The 20214-nt window shown below is 45.7% G+C and overlaps 1 protein-coding gene across 1 annotated transcript; it reads left to right on the plus strand.

The window, feature by feature from the left end:
• Positions 1-17524: 17524 nt before the first annotated feature.
• LOC117526613 (serine/arginine repetitive matrix protein 2-like) lies at positions 17525-20205 on the plus strand. The gene is made up of 3 exons (XM_034188668.1): positions 17525-17761; positions 19223-19383; positions 19562-20205. The coding sequence occupies exons 1-3, from the start codon at positions 17547-17549 to the stop codon at positions 20203-20205; spliced, it is 1020 nt and encodes a 339-aa protein (XP_034044559.1). The 5' UTR covers positions 17525-17546.
• The last annotated feature ends 9 nt before the right edge of the window (positions 20206-20214 follow it).

Here is a 20214-nt window from a genome sequence, read left to right on the forward strand (position 1 = left end):
ACCGACCGTACGATTGTGCCATCGATTTGGTTCCGGGCAGTGAGTTCCCGTCCAGTAGGCTGTACAATCTCTCACGTCCGGAACGCGAATCAATGGAAACCTACATCCGGGACTCCTTGGCCGCCGGGTTGATCCGGAACTCCACCTCCCCGATGGGTGCTGGTTTCTTTTTTGTGGGCAAGAAAGACGGCGGACTTCGTCCATGCATCGATTACAGGGGATTGAACGAGATCACGGTTCGCAATCGATACCCATTGCCCCTCTTGGATTCGGTGTTCACACCCCTGCATGGAGCCAAAATATTCACCAAACTCGATCTTAGGAATGCGTACCATCTAGTTCGGATCCGGAAGGGAGATGAATGGAAGACGGCATTTAACACCCCGTTGGGTCATTTTGAGTACCTGGTCATGCCGTTCGGTCTCACTAACGCCCCCGCGACGTTCCAAGCCTTGGTTAATGACGTCCTGCGGGACTTCCTGCACCGGTTTGTCTTCGTGTATCTGGATGATATACTCATCTTTTCCCCGGATCCTGAGACCCATGTCCGGCATGTACGTCAGGTCCTACAGCGGTTGTTAGAAAACCGGCTGTTTGTGAAGGGCGAGAAGTGTGAGTTTCACCGCACGTCTCTGTCCTTCTTGGGGTTTATCATCTCCTCCAACTCCGTCGCCCCGGATCCGGCCAAGGTTGCGGCGGTGAGGGATTGGCCCCAACCAACGAGCCGTAGGAAGCTGCAACAGTTCCTCGGCTTCGCAAACTTCTACAGGAGGTTCATTAAGGGTTACAGTCAGGTCGTTAGCCCCCTGACCGCCCTGACCTCCACCAAAGTCCCCTTCACCTGGTCGGACCGGTGCGAGGCCGCGTTTAGGGAGTTGAAACGCCGGTTTTCATCTGCTCCAGTTCTGGTGCAGCCTGATCCTACTCACCAGTTTGTAGTAGAGGTGGACGCCTCAGACTCAGGAATAGGAGCCGTGCTGTCCCAGAGCGGGGAGTCCGATAAGGTTCTCCATCCTTGTGCCTACTTTTCCCGCAGGTTGACCCCCGCTGAACGGAACTATGACGTGGGCAATCGAGAACTCCTCGCGGTGAAGGAGGCTCTAGAAGAGTGGAGACACCTGTTGGAGGGGGCTACGGGGCCTTTCACGGTTTTTACGGACCACCGGAACCTGGAGTACATCCGGACCGCCAAGCGGCTGAACCCCAGGCAAGCCCGCTGGTCCCTGTTCTTCGCACGCTTTGACTTCCGGATCACCTACCGCCCCGGGACCAAAAATCAACGATCTGATGCATTGTCCCGGGTGCACGAAGAGGAAGCCAAGGTCGGGTTCTCGGACCCCATCGACACCATCCTTCCCGAGTCCACTGTCGTGGCTACCCTCACCTGGGATGTGGAGGAGATCGTCCGGGAGGCCCAGACTAAGAACCCGGACCCGGGAAACGGTCCGAAGAATAGACTCTACGTTCCACCAGAGGCTAGGGCTGCCGTCTTGGACTTCTGCCACGGATCCAAGCTCTCCTGTCATCCTGGAGTGCGTAGGACCGTGGCAGTAGTCCAGCAGCGCTTCTGGTGGGCGTCACTGGAAGCCGACGTCCGGGACTACGTCCAGGCCTGCACCACCTGTGCCAGGGGCAAGGCGGACCATCGCAAGACCAGGGGTCTCCTCCAACCCCTGCCTGTGCCTCATCGCCCCTGGTCCCACATCGGTCTGGACTTCGTCACGGGCCTCCCGCCGTCCCAGGGCAACACCGCCATACTGGCGATAGTGGACCGGTTCTCCAAGGCGGCCCACTTCGTGGCCCTCCGAAGCTCCCAACGGCCCAGGAGACGGCAGACCTCCTGGTTCACCACGTCGTGCGTCTGCATGGGATACCGTCGGACATCGTCTCGGATCGTGGTCCCCAGTTTTCCTCGCAGGTCTGGAGGAGTTTTTGTAAGGAACTGGGGGCCACCGTGCGTCTCTCGTCCGGGTACCACCCACAGACGAACGGCCAGGCAGAGCGGGCGAACCAGGAACTTGAACAGGCTCTTCGTTGTGTCACCTCCGCTCACCCGGCGGCCTGGAGTAACCATCTGGCCTGGATCGAGTACGCTCACAACAGCCAAGTATCCTCTGCCACCGGCCTCTCCCCCTTTGAAGGTGTCTGGGCTACCAGCCCCCGTTGTTCCCACTGGTGGAGGGAGAGGTCGGGGTACCCTCGGTCCAGGCCCACCTGCGGAGGTGCCGCCGGGTGTGGCGGGCCGCCCGCTCTGCCCTGTTGCAGGCCCGGACGAGGGCCAAGGCCCATGCAGACCGCCGGCGTTCCCCGGCCCCTACATACCAACCAGTGGCAGGAGGGTGTGGCTATCCACCAAAGATATCCCGCTCCAGGTGACCTCCCACCAACTCAAGGACCGCTTCATCGGGCCGTTCCCCATCGCCAAGATCCTCAGTCCGGCCGCAGTGAAGCTAACTCTCCCGGCTTCACTGCGGATCCATCCGGTTTTTCATGTTTCCAAACTCAAGCCATACCACACACCTCACCGCTCTGCTCCCCCGGACCCGACCCACCTCCTGCCCGGATCATCGACGGGGGAGCCGGCATGGACCGTTCGTCGGCTCCTGGACGTCCGTCGGATGGGTCGGGGCTTTCAGTACCTGGTGGACTGGGAGGGTTACGGGACCCTAGGAACGCTCCTGGGTGAAGAGGAGCTTCATCCTGGACCCGGCCCCTTTGGTCGATTTCTACCACCGAACCCCAGACAAGCCTGGTCGGGCGCCAGGAGGCGCCCGTTGAGGGGGGGGGTCCTGTTGTGTGGGCCGCTGAAGAGGAGGTACTGCTGGCTCACCACCACCGGATGGCGCCCTGCTTGGAGTGCGGGCTTCAAGCACAAGAGGGCGCCAGAACCACTGGGAGTGACAGCCGTCAATCATCCTCAACACCAGCTGTCACTCATCATCTCATCATCACCATCACCATAAAGGCCGGGTGGCGACTCCACCTCCTCGCCGAGAAATCTCCTACGATACAAGGTAATCTCTCTGCTGACTTATACGTCAAATAATAATCTGATCTGTTTTGCAGCTGTTTTTTCCTGGTGGTATTTCCTTGACTGGATTTTCGGAGGCTGCAGTGTGTATGATTGGCGGTGGAGGCTCTCCCTCCACAAGAATCAATAATCAAGGTTGCTGGGTGTGAGGATTTCACACTCACTACCTTCTGTTTTTTCTGCCAGCAGTACCAGGGCCGACAACGGAGGACAGAGACCACCTGGGGACTCGGGGCTTGGCGGCTTCAGTGTTCTTCAGGCCGTTGGTGGTAGAAGCGGTGTGGGTCCCGGCTCTTCGTTCATCTGAGGTCTCCTATCTTCGAGCCTGCCCGCAATCCTCTTGTGTGTGATTGGCAGTACCTTTGTTTATTTTACGTTGTGTTCTTGTGCAACATTAATTGTTACTCCTTCCCTTATCCATTGTCCGTTCATTAGCGCCCCCTGTTGTGGGTCCGTGTTACGACACCTTCCCAACAAACACATTATGCTCTTCAGACTCATCCGATTTATTGCACACACTAGCTGTTGAGGGCAGTGTCTGTATCCCTGACCTTGATTCTGTTAAGTTAATTATGTGAGTCTAAGTGAGGAACCAGGTTAATGTTGTGATCTTCAGAAGTGGTGGTCAGTGTCGGTACTTGGATCAGGTTCAGGATCTAATAGTTTTGCTGAGATGATTATTGATGACTTTAATCTGGAGTAAACAATGTTGCCGATTTGATGTGTTGCACACGTTTCCCAGCGAGAGCTTTTGGAGTTTTTGTCCAGTGGGAGATGCAGCACTGGAAGAATTGATTACACGTTAGAGGGATGTTGTAACAGTGACGTAAAAGCCACAGCGCTGCAGGCTGAGCACTCAGCATATATTCACATGCCCATCAGTGTCTATACATGATGGCACACATCAGCTTTTAGCTAACAGGACATCAGGATATGTTGATTTCATAAAAGCCCAGATAGAATTAATCTACAGCCATTTTCATGATTAGTTACACTGTGACACATCAACATACCTGCTAATATAAAATTAATGTGCAAAAAGTATCCTGTATGGAATAGCAAGGGAAGCGCCAGGCTCACATGTGGGCCACTGTGTTCAGTTTTATACAAAGAACTCAATCAACAACATTTCACATAGGACAGACAATTCATACCATGGTTTTTTTTTAAATACCCCAGTCATATTAACTCTCTGGGGTCCAATGGCATTTTCTTGAATTTACCATACTTTCATTAATCCCCATTTTAAGGCACTTTCTTTTGATATGATTCCCATGTGTTGCACATCAAAATGTTCAGAAGAATCTCAATTTTGTGAATGAAACATACGAGGTCTGTTAGAAAAGTATCGGACCTTTTTATTTTTTTCAAAAACCATATGGATTTGAATCACGTGTGATTGCATCAGCCAAGCTTGAACCTTCGTGCGCATGTGTGAGTTTTTTCACGCCTGTCGGTTGCGTCATTCGCCTGTGAGCAGGCTTTGTGTGAGCAGTGGTCCACCCCTCTCGTCGGATTTTTATTGCGAATAAAATGTCGGAAAGATTTGGAGCTTTGCTGCATCAATTTTTTCCAGAAACTGTGAGAGACCTCCAGGTGGACACCATTCGGAAAATTCAGATGGCTTTCAGGGACGATTTTATGGGGATTACACAGATTAAGGAGTGCTCCAGCCGGTTTAAAGACCGCCCACAGCGTCTGAGAGCGCGGCGCGCTCCGATCGACAGGCTGACACCCCGCTGAAACAACCAGATCATTTCCAATGTGAAGGCTGTGTTGATCCGGGACGTCATCTGACTTACACAAAAATGGCAGAAGACGTGGACATCAGTACTTTTCGGCACATTCCACTGTTACAGGAGTTTTTTTCATGGAAAGAGAAGCGGAGGGATGCGCCACAGAGCCGTTCATGGCGCGGGACAAAACCACCTCCGTGTTGGTCTCACAGAACGGCTTTAAGACGGCTTTCGGTGGCTTTTCAGTCGTGTGACTATCCGAGAAATTGTGGATGAGCCTGGACATGCCAGAACATGTCCTGTGAGGCTTCCTCACGGCGTTGCTTTGCGCCATGCGGCACCACCGCAACGCACGGAATTCCTCCGCTCCTCTTTCCATGACAAAAACTCCTGTAACAGTGGAATGTGCCGTTCATTTCCAAACTGGACGCTGTGTTGATCGGGGACGTCGTCTGACTAGCACAGGAATTGCGGAAGACGTGGACATCAGCACTTTTTCGGCACATTGAGACAGACGTGCGGAGGAATTCCACGCATCGCGGCGGTGCCGCATGGCGCAAAGCAATGTCACAGGACATGTTCTGGCATGTCCAGGCTCATTCACAATTTCTCGGATAGTCACACGACTGAAAAGCCACCGAAAGCCATCTCAAAGCCATCTCAAAGCCGTCCTGTGAGACCAACACGGAGGTGCTTTTGTCCCGCTCCATGAGCGGCACGGTGGCGCATCCCTCCGCTTCTCTTTCCATGAAAAAAACTCCTGTAACAGTGGAATGTGCCGAAAAAGTCTTGATGTCCATGTCTTCTGCCATTTTTGTGGAAGTCAGACGACGTCCCAGATCAACAAAGCCTTCACGTTGGAAATGATCTGGTTGTTTCAGCGGGGTGTCAGCCTGTCGATCGGTGCTCGGAGTGCGCCGCACTCTCAGCAGCTGTGGGTGGTCTTTAAACCGGCTAGAGCACTCCTTAATCTGTGTAATCCCCATAAAATCGTCCCTGAAAGCCATCTGAATTTTCCGAATGGTGTCCACCTGGAGGTCTCTCACAGTTTCTGGAAAAAACTGATGCAGCAAAGCTCCAAATCATTCAGACATTTTATTCGCAATAAAAATCCGACAAGAGGGGTGGACCACTGCTCACACAAAGCCTGCTCACAGGCCAATGACGCAACCGACAGGCGTGAAAAAACTCACGCATGCGCACGAAAGTTCAAGCTTGGCTGATGCAATCACACGTGATTCAAATCCATATGGTTTTTGCAAAAAATAAAAAGGTCCGATACTTTTCTAACAGACCTCGTATATTTGTCTATAACCGGTAGGTAAACAGAAAAGGTTTAATTCTAATGATGAAAGTATGAAATGTGTTTTTAGAAATTCTTCATGTCTTTAGTGAATATACATTTTTATTCATGTGGATGAACTGATTTGGTGTTAGAAATGGGTTTAAGAAAGTCTTCAAATCACAAAAGTAGTGCCACAAAATGTGTCATGCAGTACAGCAGTACCACCTCCAGGTAACTCCACAGCTGAGATGTGAAACATTCCAAAGCAGTATATTTCTAAAATAATACCACTTACCTGTCTGCTGGATGCCTTCTCTTTTCAGATATTCCGTTTTAGATGAAGGAAACCCCTTTGACTCTTGTCAAAAAATAAAAAATAAAAAAATGTCCATTGCTGCCTTGAAAAAAATACTTCACCATTCCTGAACAAAACAATCCATCTGCGTGTATTTCCATGATAATTGTTTTTTTTTTTGTTTCTAAGACTAAATAAAAATTGAAAATGTGTTTTCAGGTCAACAGGACCTTCCTTTTAGAGTTTTTGAGCATTTACGTTTGCATTTGAGTGAAGATGTCCCACTAACAGAAACTGAAGCTGAGGGGACCTCTTGCAGAAGGCAGAGAGAGGAGCCAGACTAAGGCCCCCATCACACATAGCAAGAATGTGGAAGAGCCATTCCAACACGGAAAACATTGCCATAATCCGACCGACGCAGTCAGCAGAAAAAGAGGCGTGGCCACCCACTCACTCACCCACACAATCAAATCTCCGCTTGTCCTCACATTCCCACCACTAAGCTGACCTCTCATCAGTGTGTGTCTCACATGATGGAGTGCGCGCGTGTACATGTGTAGAACAGGTTATCAAAGCAGTGTACGAGAGTGTGGCCAAAATGTTCGCTCAGCTGCGTGTATATGTGTCCATAAACACTGTACCAGCAACTTCACATGCGCACGCAAGCACTGGAGCTGATGTGCATCCGAGAGCACTGACAGCTGTCAGTGAACACCTTCAGGTGTTTGATCAGTTCATACTTGCATTGCGAGCTATTATTCATCCGGCTGGACTCCATAACTGCTGTTGAACTGTGCTGGCAGTGCGCCAACTTCCCACGTGCGCAACAATCAGATGCAGCAGTGGACTTTCTCTTTTTTAAACTCTTTTTTTGTTGTCATTTTACTTGATACGCATCATAACACAACTGTAGCTGGATTATTGTTGTGGGACGGCGCTTCACATGGGATTTATTTATAGCAGAGATGGATTATGCTTTTGTCAGCTGACTGATGTTGCCAGCACACAACACAGCTGGGTGGAAGGGACTTGACCAGCTGTCTGCACTGCACAACGCGAGGTACCGGAGGTGAGTTACATGTTTGTCATGTGGCTGGGCAAACATTTCCACATCATACCTCCTACAGACTTAGGAGGTGTACGCGTAATAACACGTGCGTTACAGCGCTGCACCAAGCCTCTGACGTGCACACAGTGCCATATACATGTTATTACATGACCAACATTTCCTTTGGCCTCCCTGGCCAGAGTCCAGAGAAGGTGGACAAACGTGGCACAACATGTCAGGAGGCTTTGCTGTGATCGATCGATCTCAGAGCTCAATCAAGCACAATCAGATCGTTTCAGATCCTGTTTATGCTGCCATCGGAATATGTAAATTGCGGTCAGATGGCCGTCAGATTACATATGGATCACTGTCAGATTGGTGTCCCATCTCAACGGCGCCCGCAGATGGCTGTCAAAAAGTTTTGGAACTGAAATCAACACCTTTCGGATGTGCGCCAATTCATAACTCAGACGGCACTCTGCGTGATTCTGGCTATGTGTGACGGGGGTATAAGTGACCTTCTCTGGTCTCTAGGATTGGCTGTGAGCCAGAGATCATCTGGAGGTGAGATCTCTTTTGCAGTTGAGAATTTGTAGTTTCAGGAAGTGGTTGAATGAAGTCTCTGTGACATTCTGTCACTGATCTAGTCATAGAAACATGACAAAACTACACTTAGAAATGGTTTGTCCATTAACACCAGAAGGAATGTGATCAAGCCCATACCATATCCCCCAACCTCTATCCTTAACTCTAACACTAACCGTCACCCCAACCATTAACCCTAACCTTTCTGAATAGCAAGTTTGAAGCTCAACCAGGGTGGCAAATATTGTCATCTTGGCAGTGCCTCATGGTTAACCCTACTGTCAAGCTGGAAATTTTAACATGGGTTTCTAAGAGGAGTCATTCACTTTTGGAGCCAGCGTCAAGCGGCCATTCAAGGAACTGCAATTTTTGGCACTTTCCTGTTGGGTTGATTTTTCAGCATTAGAGGTTGCAACTTATCTCTATATGAACCCTTTAAATATTTGAGAAGTGCATGAATACTGTAAATTGTATCAATACCAACTGTAATAAACCTGCATAATCAGATGAATCTTCTTTATTTACTGTGAAAAAGATTCATTACATTTAATCTAAGTCATCCCGCCTAACACACACACACATTGCTTTTCCACATCATTTTTATTTTTCATGTACAAAACAGAAAATAATTGAGCTTTGATAAGAGCACAGTGAATAATCGAGGTAGATAACAATGACTTTATGTTGCAACATGAAGTACATTCATTAAAATACTTATCTTCCTCCTACTTTCAAGTTGCTGCTGAATTTTTCATACTGCATTGCCATGGATACTGGCTCCACTCTCTAATTATTGCAACTGTTGCCTGAGCAGCTAAATACGGCTGCACACGTGGCACGCGGATAAAACGACAGAAATAGCTCTCATTACTTGTCAAAAATGTTTCAGAGGGTCACTTGATAGCAGTGCACTGCGAAACTTCACCGTTAAGAACTGCAATTACTGAGACTGTAATTAATCACTCTAAACTTTTGACATGTTTCCGATTTACACAACAATCAAGTTGTTCGGTAAAGTAAAGCTTATAAATACACACGGTGTCTGTTCATGTGGGATGTTCGAGCACATGGACTCTCTGCTGGATGTGGGTTTTTGCACAAAATGCTCTGTGGTTTGTTCAAAGCTCTGAACTGAAAAACTGTCTCTGCACTTTGTAACATCTTTCACTGACACCCTGTACAGTACTTGAGCATACAGTGAGGTCCATAAGTATTAGGACAATAGCCCTGTCATAGCCCTCGTTTTGCAATTTTGCCTCTGTGCAACACAACAGTGGAGTTGAAATGAAATAATCATAATGTACTCACAGTGCAGATTTTCAGCTCAAATTTGAAGGGTTTTGGATAAACAGTCTCTCCATTTTTGAGGATCATAAGTCACTGGACAGACTATGTAAGAATTTTTCTTTTTTTTAAACATTTATTTCTTTTTTTCATTCAAGGACAAAGCAAAATACGAGCACGTCTACATATACGAGGTCTGTGAGAAAAGTAACAGACCTTTTTATTTTTCTCAAAAACTATATGGATTTGAATCACGTGCGATTACATCAGACAAGCTTGAACCCTCGTGGGCATGCGAGAGTTTTTTCACGCCTGTCAGTTACGTCATTCGCCTGTTGGCAGGCTTTGAGTGAGGAGTGGTCCGCCCCTCCCATCGGAATCCCTTTGTCTGACAACTTCCTGAGAGACTTGTTGTGTGGGCCGCCAGAAGAGGAGGTACTGCTGGCCCACCACCAGAGGGCGCCCTGCCTGAAGTGCGGGCTTTAGGCACGAGAGGGCGCTGCCGCCACGGACACAACCGGGACAGCTGTCAAGAGATAATGAGTGACAGCTGTCACCCATCTGCTCTACATCATCTCACTCCATAAAGACCGGACGTCATCTCCACCTGATTGCCGAGATATCATCTACCTGTGAAGGTAATATCCTCTGCTGTGTCAGAACTGTGACTTACGTGTGATCTGTTTGCAGCCGTTTTCCTGTGGAGCCTTGTCAGCTGATTGGTGGTTTATGAGAGTGCCGACGTCTTCGCCTCTCACTCCTTCCAGATAAGTGCTTTAACAGGAGCTGCACATGTGTGTGATTAGAGGTGGAGGTGACTTTCCACCTTCTGACTGTTTTTGTTGCTGGGTGTGCACACACCCACATCTCACTGTTTGTGCTCCTCGCCAGCAGTACCAGATCCGACAGTCGGGGACGGTGATCACCTGGGAATTCGGGACTTGGCGGCTCCAGTATTCACCGGGTTCTGTGGCGGTGGAAATCGTGTGGTTCCGGCTCTTCTCAGGACAGACGTCTTCTATCCTCGAGCCTGCCCACACGTCACCTTTGTGAATTGACTATAATCAGATTCTGAGATTGTCTGTATATTCGTTGTGCACATTCACAACATTAAATTGTTACCTTTTGGCTCATTTGCGCCCCCTGTTGTGGGTCCGTGTCACTACACTTTCCCCAACAAGACTGGCGCTTTGCTTTATCAAAATTTTTTCAGAACCTGTGAGGCACATCAAAGTGGACACCATTCGAGAAATTCAGCTGACCTTTAACAGTGGAATGTCCGCATAAACTCCTCATGCCGGCCTCTTCTGAATCTTCTCTGTTCTCTGACGACGTCCTGGGTCAACAGAGCCTTAAATTAGGATGATTTCAGCTCGAAACAGCCAGACGACGTTGCCTGGGAGCGCTGCGCGACGTCCTGCTCCGTGGGAAGTCCTTAAAGCGACAGAAACACCCCATAATCTCTCATCAGCCGTTAAACTTTTCACAGAAAACCAGCTGAATTTCTCGAATAGTGTCCAGTCGGATATCTCTCACAGGTCCTGAAAAAAGTTTGATAAAGCAACGTGCGCCGTCTCGAGCAGCGTCTCAGACAAAGGAATTCAGCCGAGAGGGCTGGACCAGTGCTCACTCAAAGCCTGCCCACAGGGAAATGACGTCACCGACACGCGTGAAAAAACTCACGCATGTGCACGAGGGTTCAAGCATGATTGGTGTAATCGCATGTCATTCAAATCCATATAGTTTTTTTTTTTTTTTTATAAAACTGCCGGTTAGTTTTATAAGATACCTCGTATATATATATATATATATATATATATATATATATATATATATATATATATATATATATATATATATATGAAAAAGGCAGTCTATGTATGTATGTATGTATGTGGTACAGTTTGTGGTCTCTATGCACAGCCACATTAATTAAGCAATCGACACCAAACTTGGTATGGTGACTGGGGGCACCAAGGGGGAGGTCACCGGGGCCCTTAGGTTGAAAGCGCAGGTGCACAAACACACATACACACACATTCATCTTTATATATTAAATCATGACCCGCTTATGGGAGCCCTTATTTTCACAGTTCACATGGTACTCAGGTAGCAAGCATCACACTTACCATACTATGTAGTAGCAGCTGGTGAGGGTGGACTTTAATTAGAATCCAAACGGGCCAGTGCGCACTGCATGCGAGTGAAGGTGTGCATTTTTTTTTACTTAAAATGTACCTGCTGTGTTCGGCATGCAGATTATCAATATGCCTTCCAAGATGCAAGGTGCGTTAGGTCGTAAAACCCCAAGTGCTAAATGGATGAAATGTAATAGAGCTGGGGAAACATCTGCAGAGACACTAAGAACATTATACATGCCACAGCATTGTGGTGATATGACATGCTATCACCTTTTAAATTATTTTTGTTAATAACAAATGTGTGATTTTTCAGTATATATAAATCACAGTGTATTATAAGTCACAGGACTCTCCAAACCAGTAATAAGTAAATAAATAAATGCAAAATCCTCCAGCAAATATGATACATCCAGACTGTTTTATTAGTAATATTGTAAAAGCTGCATGAATTTAGCCAATCATTGCTGTTGAATTTGAAGCAGGGGTCAAGCCATTTTGAACTAAGGGTGTACTTCCAGATTCGTGGTAGGGAAGTCACTCTAATGCCTGCTTTAATTGTTTTGTGTCTATTTTTTAAGCAGCTGATATTTCATGACATTTGTTCAAATTCCAAATATTAAATAAATATAGTACTCTGCAGAATTTTAGGCAACCCAAAATTATAACCCAAAAATGAGTGTGGCGAGTCCTTTATGTCCCCAGCCAAATATTTATATTTGCCATTAATTTATTCAGAAAAATATAATAGCACATATAAATGCTGATTGTTTGAGAGAAATAAGCTATGTCTAAAATTGTGTCTTGTATTTGTCAATCTGCATTTCAGAGAGGTTTGTTGTTTTTTAAGAGGAATTGTCCCATTAGATAACATAAATTATATGGAAGTCATTTATCCAGAAAGATACTTTTTTTTTTACTTTATAATCTTTGATTTTATCACATAAAAACAATAAGTAATTATAACATTTCAGTATATCTGGCAAATCTGTCAAACAATTCAAAAGTATAAAACATAATGGGGTCATTTTAGTTGTTAAACCTGTTATACCTCAGTCATATTTAATAAATAAAACCCTATTTCAATATTTCACTTTTTATGTCATAACCTATGAAGTTCAGTTTTAAATAAAGTACTATTATTATTATTATTATTATTATTACTGCTACTACTACTACTATAGTAGTAGTAGTATCATCATTATCATCATCAGTTTTGGTCAGTCTTAATATAGCTGTTAAAAATGTAAATCAGAATCGTTGATCACACACCAATGTAACATTTTGAACTTTTTGTTTATTTATTGAAGTGAGGGCTTCAGTGTGAGGACTGAAATTTGTTTTCCTCCATTCAAAAACTGACATTTAAGGTTTCAATTTCAATTTTCAATTTATTTTCATTTATAAATTGAAAATGAAAGACATTTCTTCGCTACATGTCTCATGAACCGATAGACACTATTTGAAACTTTAAAATAATGGTGCTTGATTTTTCATTTGTATTTCATCAACATTAATTTTCATGAAGTAATTCTTTCACATACAATTTCTGTCTGCCCCGTTCTATTGTCCTGCACTGTCAGACAAACCATCTGTGCTGCAAACCAAACCCTAGTGTCCATAAGACATCTGCCAGGAGGAGTCAGTGCCATATTTCACTCTCTAAAGATAATGATACTTGATCGCACCAATGAGAACCAATGAAAGTTTATTTTCTAATAAAAGACCCAGCCTATCTGCATGACCACACTTGATCAGAAGATTGGGAAACTGCATGAACCTTCCTCGATTTCTGGGACTCTGTTTCAACTTAAAAAAAATTGAAGACTTTTGGAGTCGACTAAGGTAGATTTTCTTGCCTTCAACATTTAAATGCTTGCTTGTTGACTTTGAGATGACTTATGTTGCGTCACTTGGTTGTGGTGAGTCTATGCTGATAGGGGTAAAGTTATCCCATCAATGGTGGTTTGGGTTTCAGTCAACAAGATATTTGAGTAAGTGCATTCACAGACTGTTCTAAGGAGATAACCCATTGCTAGTCACACAAAGACACAAACTGTATTTGTAGAATTTTAAAAGTCTTTGTATTTTACTTTTATTGATATTGTTCTAGTTTATTATGCAATTTGTCAGAAATTGCCCATTAATCTGTCACACAACACATAATTATGTCCGGTAATAATTTTAATGTGTTGATTTTAGTTGAAATTATGCTCATAAACTGTCTCTACAGCTTGTTAGCCTACAACTTAGGATTTGTGCCAAAGCGCCAATATCCAGCCAAACGCTAAGAGGAACAGAACAAAACATGGCGCCACAGCCAGACTATTACTGCTGTCAGTTCCAGCCAAATCCATTTGACCCTTCACGTTGTGGTTCCTGCCTAAGGCCTGATCACATGCACATCAATGGCACTGTCACTGCTACCCAACGACAACAGGTAAGTACCATTACTTTTGGTCGTAGATGGGTCATTTCTTAAAATTTGAAAATAAAACTTTTTCTTGTCCTGTGTGTTGCCTCGCATGCATAATAACAACTAAGATTATACTGCCATGTGATCATGACCATTTTGTTATATCTTTTTATTCGCCTTATCTCACCTTGTCCTCCACATCTTCTTCATTACACCAAACACCTGCATGTCTTCCCTCACATCCATAAACCTCCTTTTCTCCATCCTCAGCATCCTTCTCCCCATATATCCCATGCACATGCGCTTCTTCTTTTTCTTTTGGCTGTTCCCGTTAGGGGTCATCACAGCAGATCAATCGCGAGTAGTAGTATTACTAGTAGTAGTAGTAGTAGTAGTACTCAATGAGGGCACACCATGCACATGCACCAACATCTCAGTCTTAGAGTACATCTTTAAGGGCCCCTTCACACATAACATGAAATTGGGCAAAAGAAGCAGAAACCGGCCGAAAATCCGCGAACAAAAAAACGAAACATTCCACCTGCTGTCAGGAGGGAAACACGGTCAGACAGGCATGCACGATACTGCGGCGATGGTTTTGTGCACACTCGTGTTTGCGTGCACGAACACAGTGAGAAAGTCGCGCACACAGCAGCGGAACAAAAACTAAAAAAAACAAACAACACAATTTATAATACTTAATTCCTGTTGTAAAGAGCGGACTTAGCCTCTGCCTAGACATACACCAGGAAGTAATGAAATGACATGGATTACTGTTCTCCCTTTTGTTTTACATGAATGACCTGATGCGCTCGTCTCATGAAGACATCAGCCGGCATGGTGTGTCCAGCGCACAGTGATCCGCTGATGACCGTGTTGCAAATGTAATATGTGTTTTAATTATTATGTGGGGAAATCCTGCAGTTACACGCGCCTCACGGTAGCGTCCAAAGTTGCGGTGCGCTGATGCGGTGGTCAGCTGACAGGCGATATGTGTTTTAATTTATTTCCAGGACAGCATGCTGACATCTGCGCTTCACAGTGAAGTTATAAGAGGTCATATTCTTCAAGCCAATACAGGTGTTCTCCAGGTGTGACTTGCGAGCACAGATATCTGAACAGCTGCAGGTCACAGGGACACGCCCATTTGTCTGTGGACCTCGTCAGCTCACAAAAAAAGGCTCACTCTCTGTTCCTTCTGTGATTTTAATTTTATGCATGTATTATTATTTTTTTGTCCTGCATCTGTCTGATGTCTGTGTTTTTAATGTAACACCTTGCGTGCACAGTCAGGTCCAGCTGACAGTCGGCAATCAGTTGACAGGCACTGTATGTCCACAGCAAAGCATATGAACAAAGAGATCACACATGAATGAGCTCACGCATTTACCCGTATTTGATTGATTTAATCTCCACTCTGTCTGTCATGTAAACTACAATTTACACGGTGGAAGTGACATCAGTCGGCTGGCATTGTCAGCCAAATTCCAGGTGCCACACGTGTGATTAGAGTGCAGATGACCACATTCGAGTTGTCTGTGAAAATTGCAACACGAGTGTGGCATTACCAAGCAACACACATGGGTGTGACTGTACAGATGTTATCGTGTGTGTACGTAATTATCAGCATGTCGTGAGGGCATGAGCACCCGTCCACACATGTGCATTGTGTGTTCACCAGCTGAGTTGCAGTACACAGCGGTCAGCTGTTCAAGCTGCACACTGCACTGGACAGCAACCAGAATCCGGGACCCTCAGCCATAGCTGACAATGCTGGATTCATGGTGTGTGTGTGTGTGTGTGTGTGTGTGTGTGTGTGTGTGTGTGTGTGTGTGTGTGTGTGTGTGTGTGTGTGTGTGTGTGTGTGTGTGTGTGTTGGGGGGATGACAACGACACACTACACAAGCCATTTGTGTGTGTGTGTGTTTTCCGCACAGTCACACCCATGTGTGTGGTTTGTTAACGCCTCACACTCATGTCGCACTTAGACAATTTTCACAGACAGGTCGAATGTGGTCATCTGCACTCTAATCTTGTGTGTGGCACCTGGGATTTGGCCGACAACTGCCGAGAGAGGGGTCGAATGGGCACTCGCAGGACACTTGCTGTCTTTCGGCTGTTGGTGTGCGTGAATGGTTGTGGTGACAGATGTACAAGGTGTTTGAGGTGGCTAAAATTTTTCATGAGTGGCACGCAATTCCTCATTCATGCGCTAGTCGGCTTCAATCGTGTTATGTGTGAAGGGGCCCTAACATTGTCTACCTATGCAGTTGCTCTGACATACTCATTCCTAATCCTGTCCATCGCCATCACTCCCAGGGAAAATTGCAGCATCTCCACCTCTGTCACCTCCAGTTCTGTCTACTGCCTTTTTTACTAGTGTTACCCCCTCTACGCCACACAACATAGTTATTGTCAGTACTGTCTTGTAAACTTTGCCTTTTGCAGATTCTTTTATCACCAAGTAGTCCTACCACTCTTCTCCACCCACTCCACCCTGCCTGTGCACTTTGTCACTTCTCTACCATCCTCTCAATTACGTTTAACCCTCTCATTGATGCGCATGTACTCTGTTTCCACCTTCTCTGTGTTGCAGCAACCATCTCCGTACTCCCACAACAGATCGCAATGTAATCCACAAAAATAATAGTCCATGGTTCTTGTCTAATCTTATCCATCAACCTGTCTTTCACATTACAAACAAGAAAGGACTCCAAGCCCATCCTTGATAAGATCGAACCTCCACCTTGGATCTTATCATTGCTATCACATACTACCTCACAGCTGTCACACTGTCCTCATATATATGCTGCACCATCCTCACATACTTCATTGATAAACTGACTAACAGTCCTACAAAACATTGTGCCATAATTACAGAGAAGGCAAATGATCTCCTGCAGGCTAAGGTGATGATGTGAACTTAGAACATAATTGCCAAGTGAAATTACAGTGGAGGTGGGAGAAGGACAATAAAGCACTGTGGCATTTGATTCTGAATCATTAATAAATTACAGCTCATTACAATCCTTGGGGAATAGGATGTAATCTGATACAGCCTACACAACCCATGGACACGTACCCTCACACAAAACTGAGTCATCATACTCCTGAACATCCTGAAAAAGTTTGTTTTTAGTAAGGTTAGAACTTTATTTTGATGTGAACATATGATATGCCATTTTAGATTGAAAAATGTATGCACTCACTGCATTGTAACATGAAACAAGTCAAATTTTTCTCTACCAATGAGCACAAGAGCTGAAGGAGGGCTGAAGAAAAAGATGAGAAAGAAGTTAGTGGGCAGCTCTGGTAATGTTAAAGTACTAGAGCAATGAAATAATGATGAGCAGAGCCAGAGACAAGGTTAAGTTACGTCCTGTGTTTGCAGTCTAAATGTATTAGCTAAACTAGCTGAAGGAGGGACAGGAGCACAGGAGTAGACTTGCTGAATGATTTGAACGCAGATGTGGCTGAAGAACCGTCAGCTGTCACAGTAAGTAACTAAAAGTGTTTTAATATTCAAATGAAGTATACATTTATTGTGTTGTTTGTCCTTGAAATACACCAATAATCAAGGTGTGTCCATCTGTTCTTGTGGTAAAGACTGCTGAGGCATCCAAAGGTTTTGTTTAATCAATATCAAAACTTAAAGTATTAGCTTCTATCTATGATGTTCTTCATAATCTCCTTTATAATATTCCTGATCTATTTCTACACAGTGATTAATGTTTATGTCCTTAAACCAGCATGCAGATGATGATGGTGATAACGGCGATGATGTTGGTGATGATGAACTTGATGATGAACCCGCTCTGTCCGTGGAGACCTCCAGTATCAGCAGTGATGACCTCAGCAGGCTTTGGACCTACGAGTGGACTCTGGTTCACTCTCTGAGTCCAAACAGGGAACTCAATATCTGCAACGCTGACACACAATCCAGGTGATCCTGTAGCCCAATTTCACAACTTTTTTTTTTAATTAAATGCACAACTATTCATTTTGTGCAAAAATATGTCAAAAATCATTTTGCATTAGCTATTTTTTAGAATTCAGTTTGATAAACAAAATGTTGAAAAAAATCTGCTTTATAGGACAATTATTATCAATGCTGCATCATAGGCAGGTTTTGGCAGCACCGATTACATTATTAGGAAGAAGGAAATTATTGCATTATTCTCATTTAAATGCACAAAAATCATATGGCATCTGAAACTGGATGTATTGTGCTGAAATGCTGACCCACATCATTTATTTCTATGAAAGCATCTGAAACATTGCACAGGTTAACCTTAGGCCTCCCGTGGGAGGAGGGCGTCATTCACATTGACTTGTGTAGTGCATGTGCGTACGGGTAATTGCAGGAGAAACAATACTTTTATAGAGCAGAGTGCAAGATCCTCAAGCTCAGTTCAATGAGATTAGTGAGACACCAGATGGCCTCTTGCAGGTGCAGGGTTGGAAAATGGGGGACCCATGGGCCCTGCACAGATCCCACACTCTGCTCCACAATAATATTCCTTCTCCTGCAATTTTCAGTACACATGTCCTACACAAGTCAAGGTTGGCCTTTATTTCATTTGACATTGAGTTCAGAGTGCAGATAGACAGACGGACACATGTTGCTACAGCCTATAGGCCCCATCACACTTCGTACGAATGAGCACGAGCCACACCAAATCAGGCGGAATGTAAAAAAAAAACAACAAAACAAAAAACAATATTCATGGGAGGGAATAGGAATTGCGGAGCACATGGGAATACCCAGACTGTGTTCCGACCCGCCCAGACTGTACATGCACATGCGGTGCTCATGGGCTTCCGAACACAGTACAACTGTAGGTGGAACACTGTAAGAGTACCTGGACAGCTGCCAGACGGCAGTGAGAACAATAAGAATGCATTTACAAGCCGTACGATTGTGGTCTGATTGCGATTTGGCAGAAAATAATACAGTAGCACTCGAGGTGCAATCGAGGTGCACTCGTGGTGCATTCAGGCACATTCAGGACATTTGGCCAGCGATCAATGTGGCGGAAACGTGCCGAACGTCCCCCTGAACGCGATCTGAATGTCATGAATGCCTTTTCATGCCATCCGAATGTTTAGACTGCAGCCAGACTGCGGTCAGATGGCACGTCAACCGCCGTTCGATATTTTTCAACTTCGACCGTTGCCCTGACTGTTTTGAACATGAGCAAAACATTCAGGTCGGCCGCATGCCTGTGCCCGACTGTTTGAACTGCGCTCAGACTGCTGTCCAATGGCCAGGAATGCACCTTGACACCTCCCAAATGTGGGTCGAACTTTCAATCGGCCGGCATTCGGCCTCTGGTGCGATGGGGGTAACCTGTTTGTCAGCCTGTGAAATAAAAACAATAATTCTTGTGTTTGTGTCCTCCAGCTCTCCAAATCACCAGGCCTGCCGACAGAGGAGTGTATCACTCAGCTCAGAGAGGCGCAGTGAGCCTCAAAGAGATATGACCCGTTTGGACTCTTCTCCCCACAGTGAAAATTCCTGGATGGATGAAAGGAGGGGAAGGGACAGGTCCCGCCAGGCCTCAGGTCAGTCACACATAACATACATATACATCTATTAGCTGTAAATTTGAGCTTTCGTTCATGTTCTCCTACAGTGTAGGAGAATATCAGCCCTGCAGGAGAACATGAATCATGAATACGTACCCATAGGACCTACAGGCTACATATTAAGACAATGTTCAAAGTCTTGTACCATTTTCAGAGTCCACAGGAGACAAGAAACAAGAGAGTGGTTACTTTTCTCCAGGCCGAAGGGCTAATAGTGAGCAGCAGATAGAGGAGGTCAACAAACGGCCATTTCATTACTATGAAAGAGGACATCCTCTCCCCAGTAATATCATTCCTGAGCCCAAAGCGTGCGTCCCCTACAGGAATGTCAACCTTGGCGTACCCTCACAAAGGAGGAACACTGAAACGTATATGCAAGAAATTTGGAGAAGTGAATCCCCGCAGAGGTACACGTACCACTCCAACTTTAGAAGGGGGACTGAGTCACAGAGCAACTCTCCAACACGCCACAGCTCTGTGAGCCCAAACAGCCAAGACCAATACAAGTTCACTGACTCCCCTTTGGGAACCCAGCGACGGAGCTCCATCTCCAGGAATAAGTCTCATGCATCATCTCATTGCACCCCTTCCCATAGTCCTTCTCGGCAAACATCTGGTAGGACTAGTCCATCACGCAGAAGGGGATCTGCCGTATCTCGAGTTGTCTCACCCTCGAGGATCAGTCCTTCCAACAGGACCACAGACTCTTTTTATTTACAGAATGGTGAATTTGATGCCCAAAAAGTAGCCAGCAGAGCATCAGGCGTCCTTCTCAAGCATCAAACAAACATAGTTTAGACTCTGAAA

Source organism: Thalassophryne amazonica, chromosome 15, assembly GCF_902500255.1.
Source record: "Thalassophryne amazonica chromosome 15, fThaAma1.1, whole genome shotgun sequence".
Classification (NCBI taxonomy): Eukaryota; Metazoa; Chordata; class Actinopteri; order Batrachoidiformes; family Batrachoididae; genus Thalassophryne; species Thalassophryne amazonica.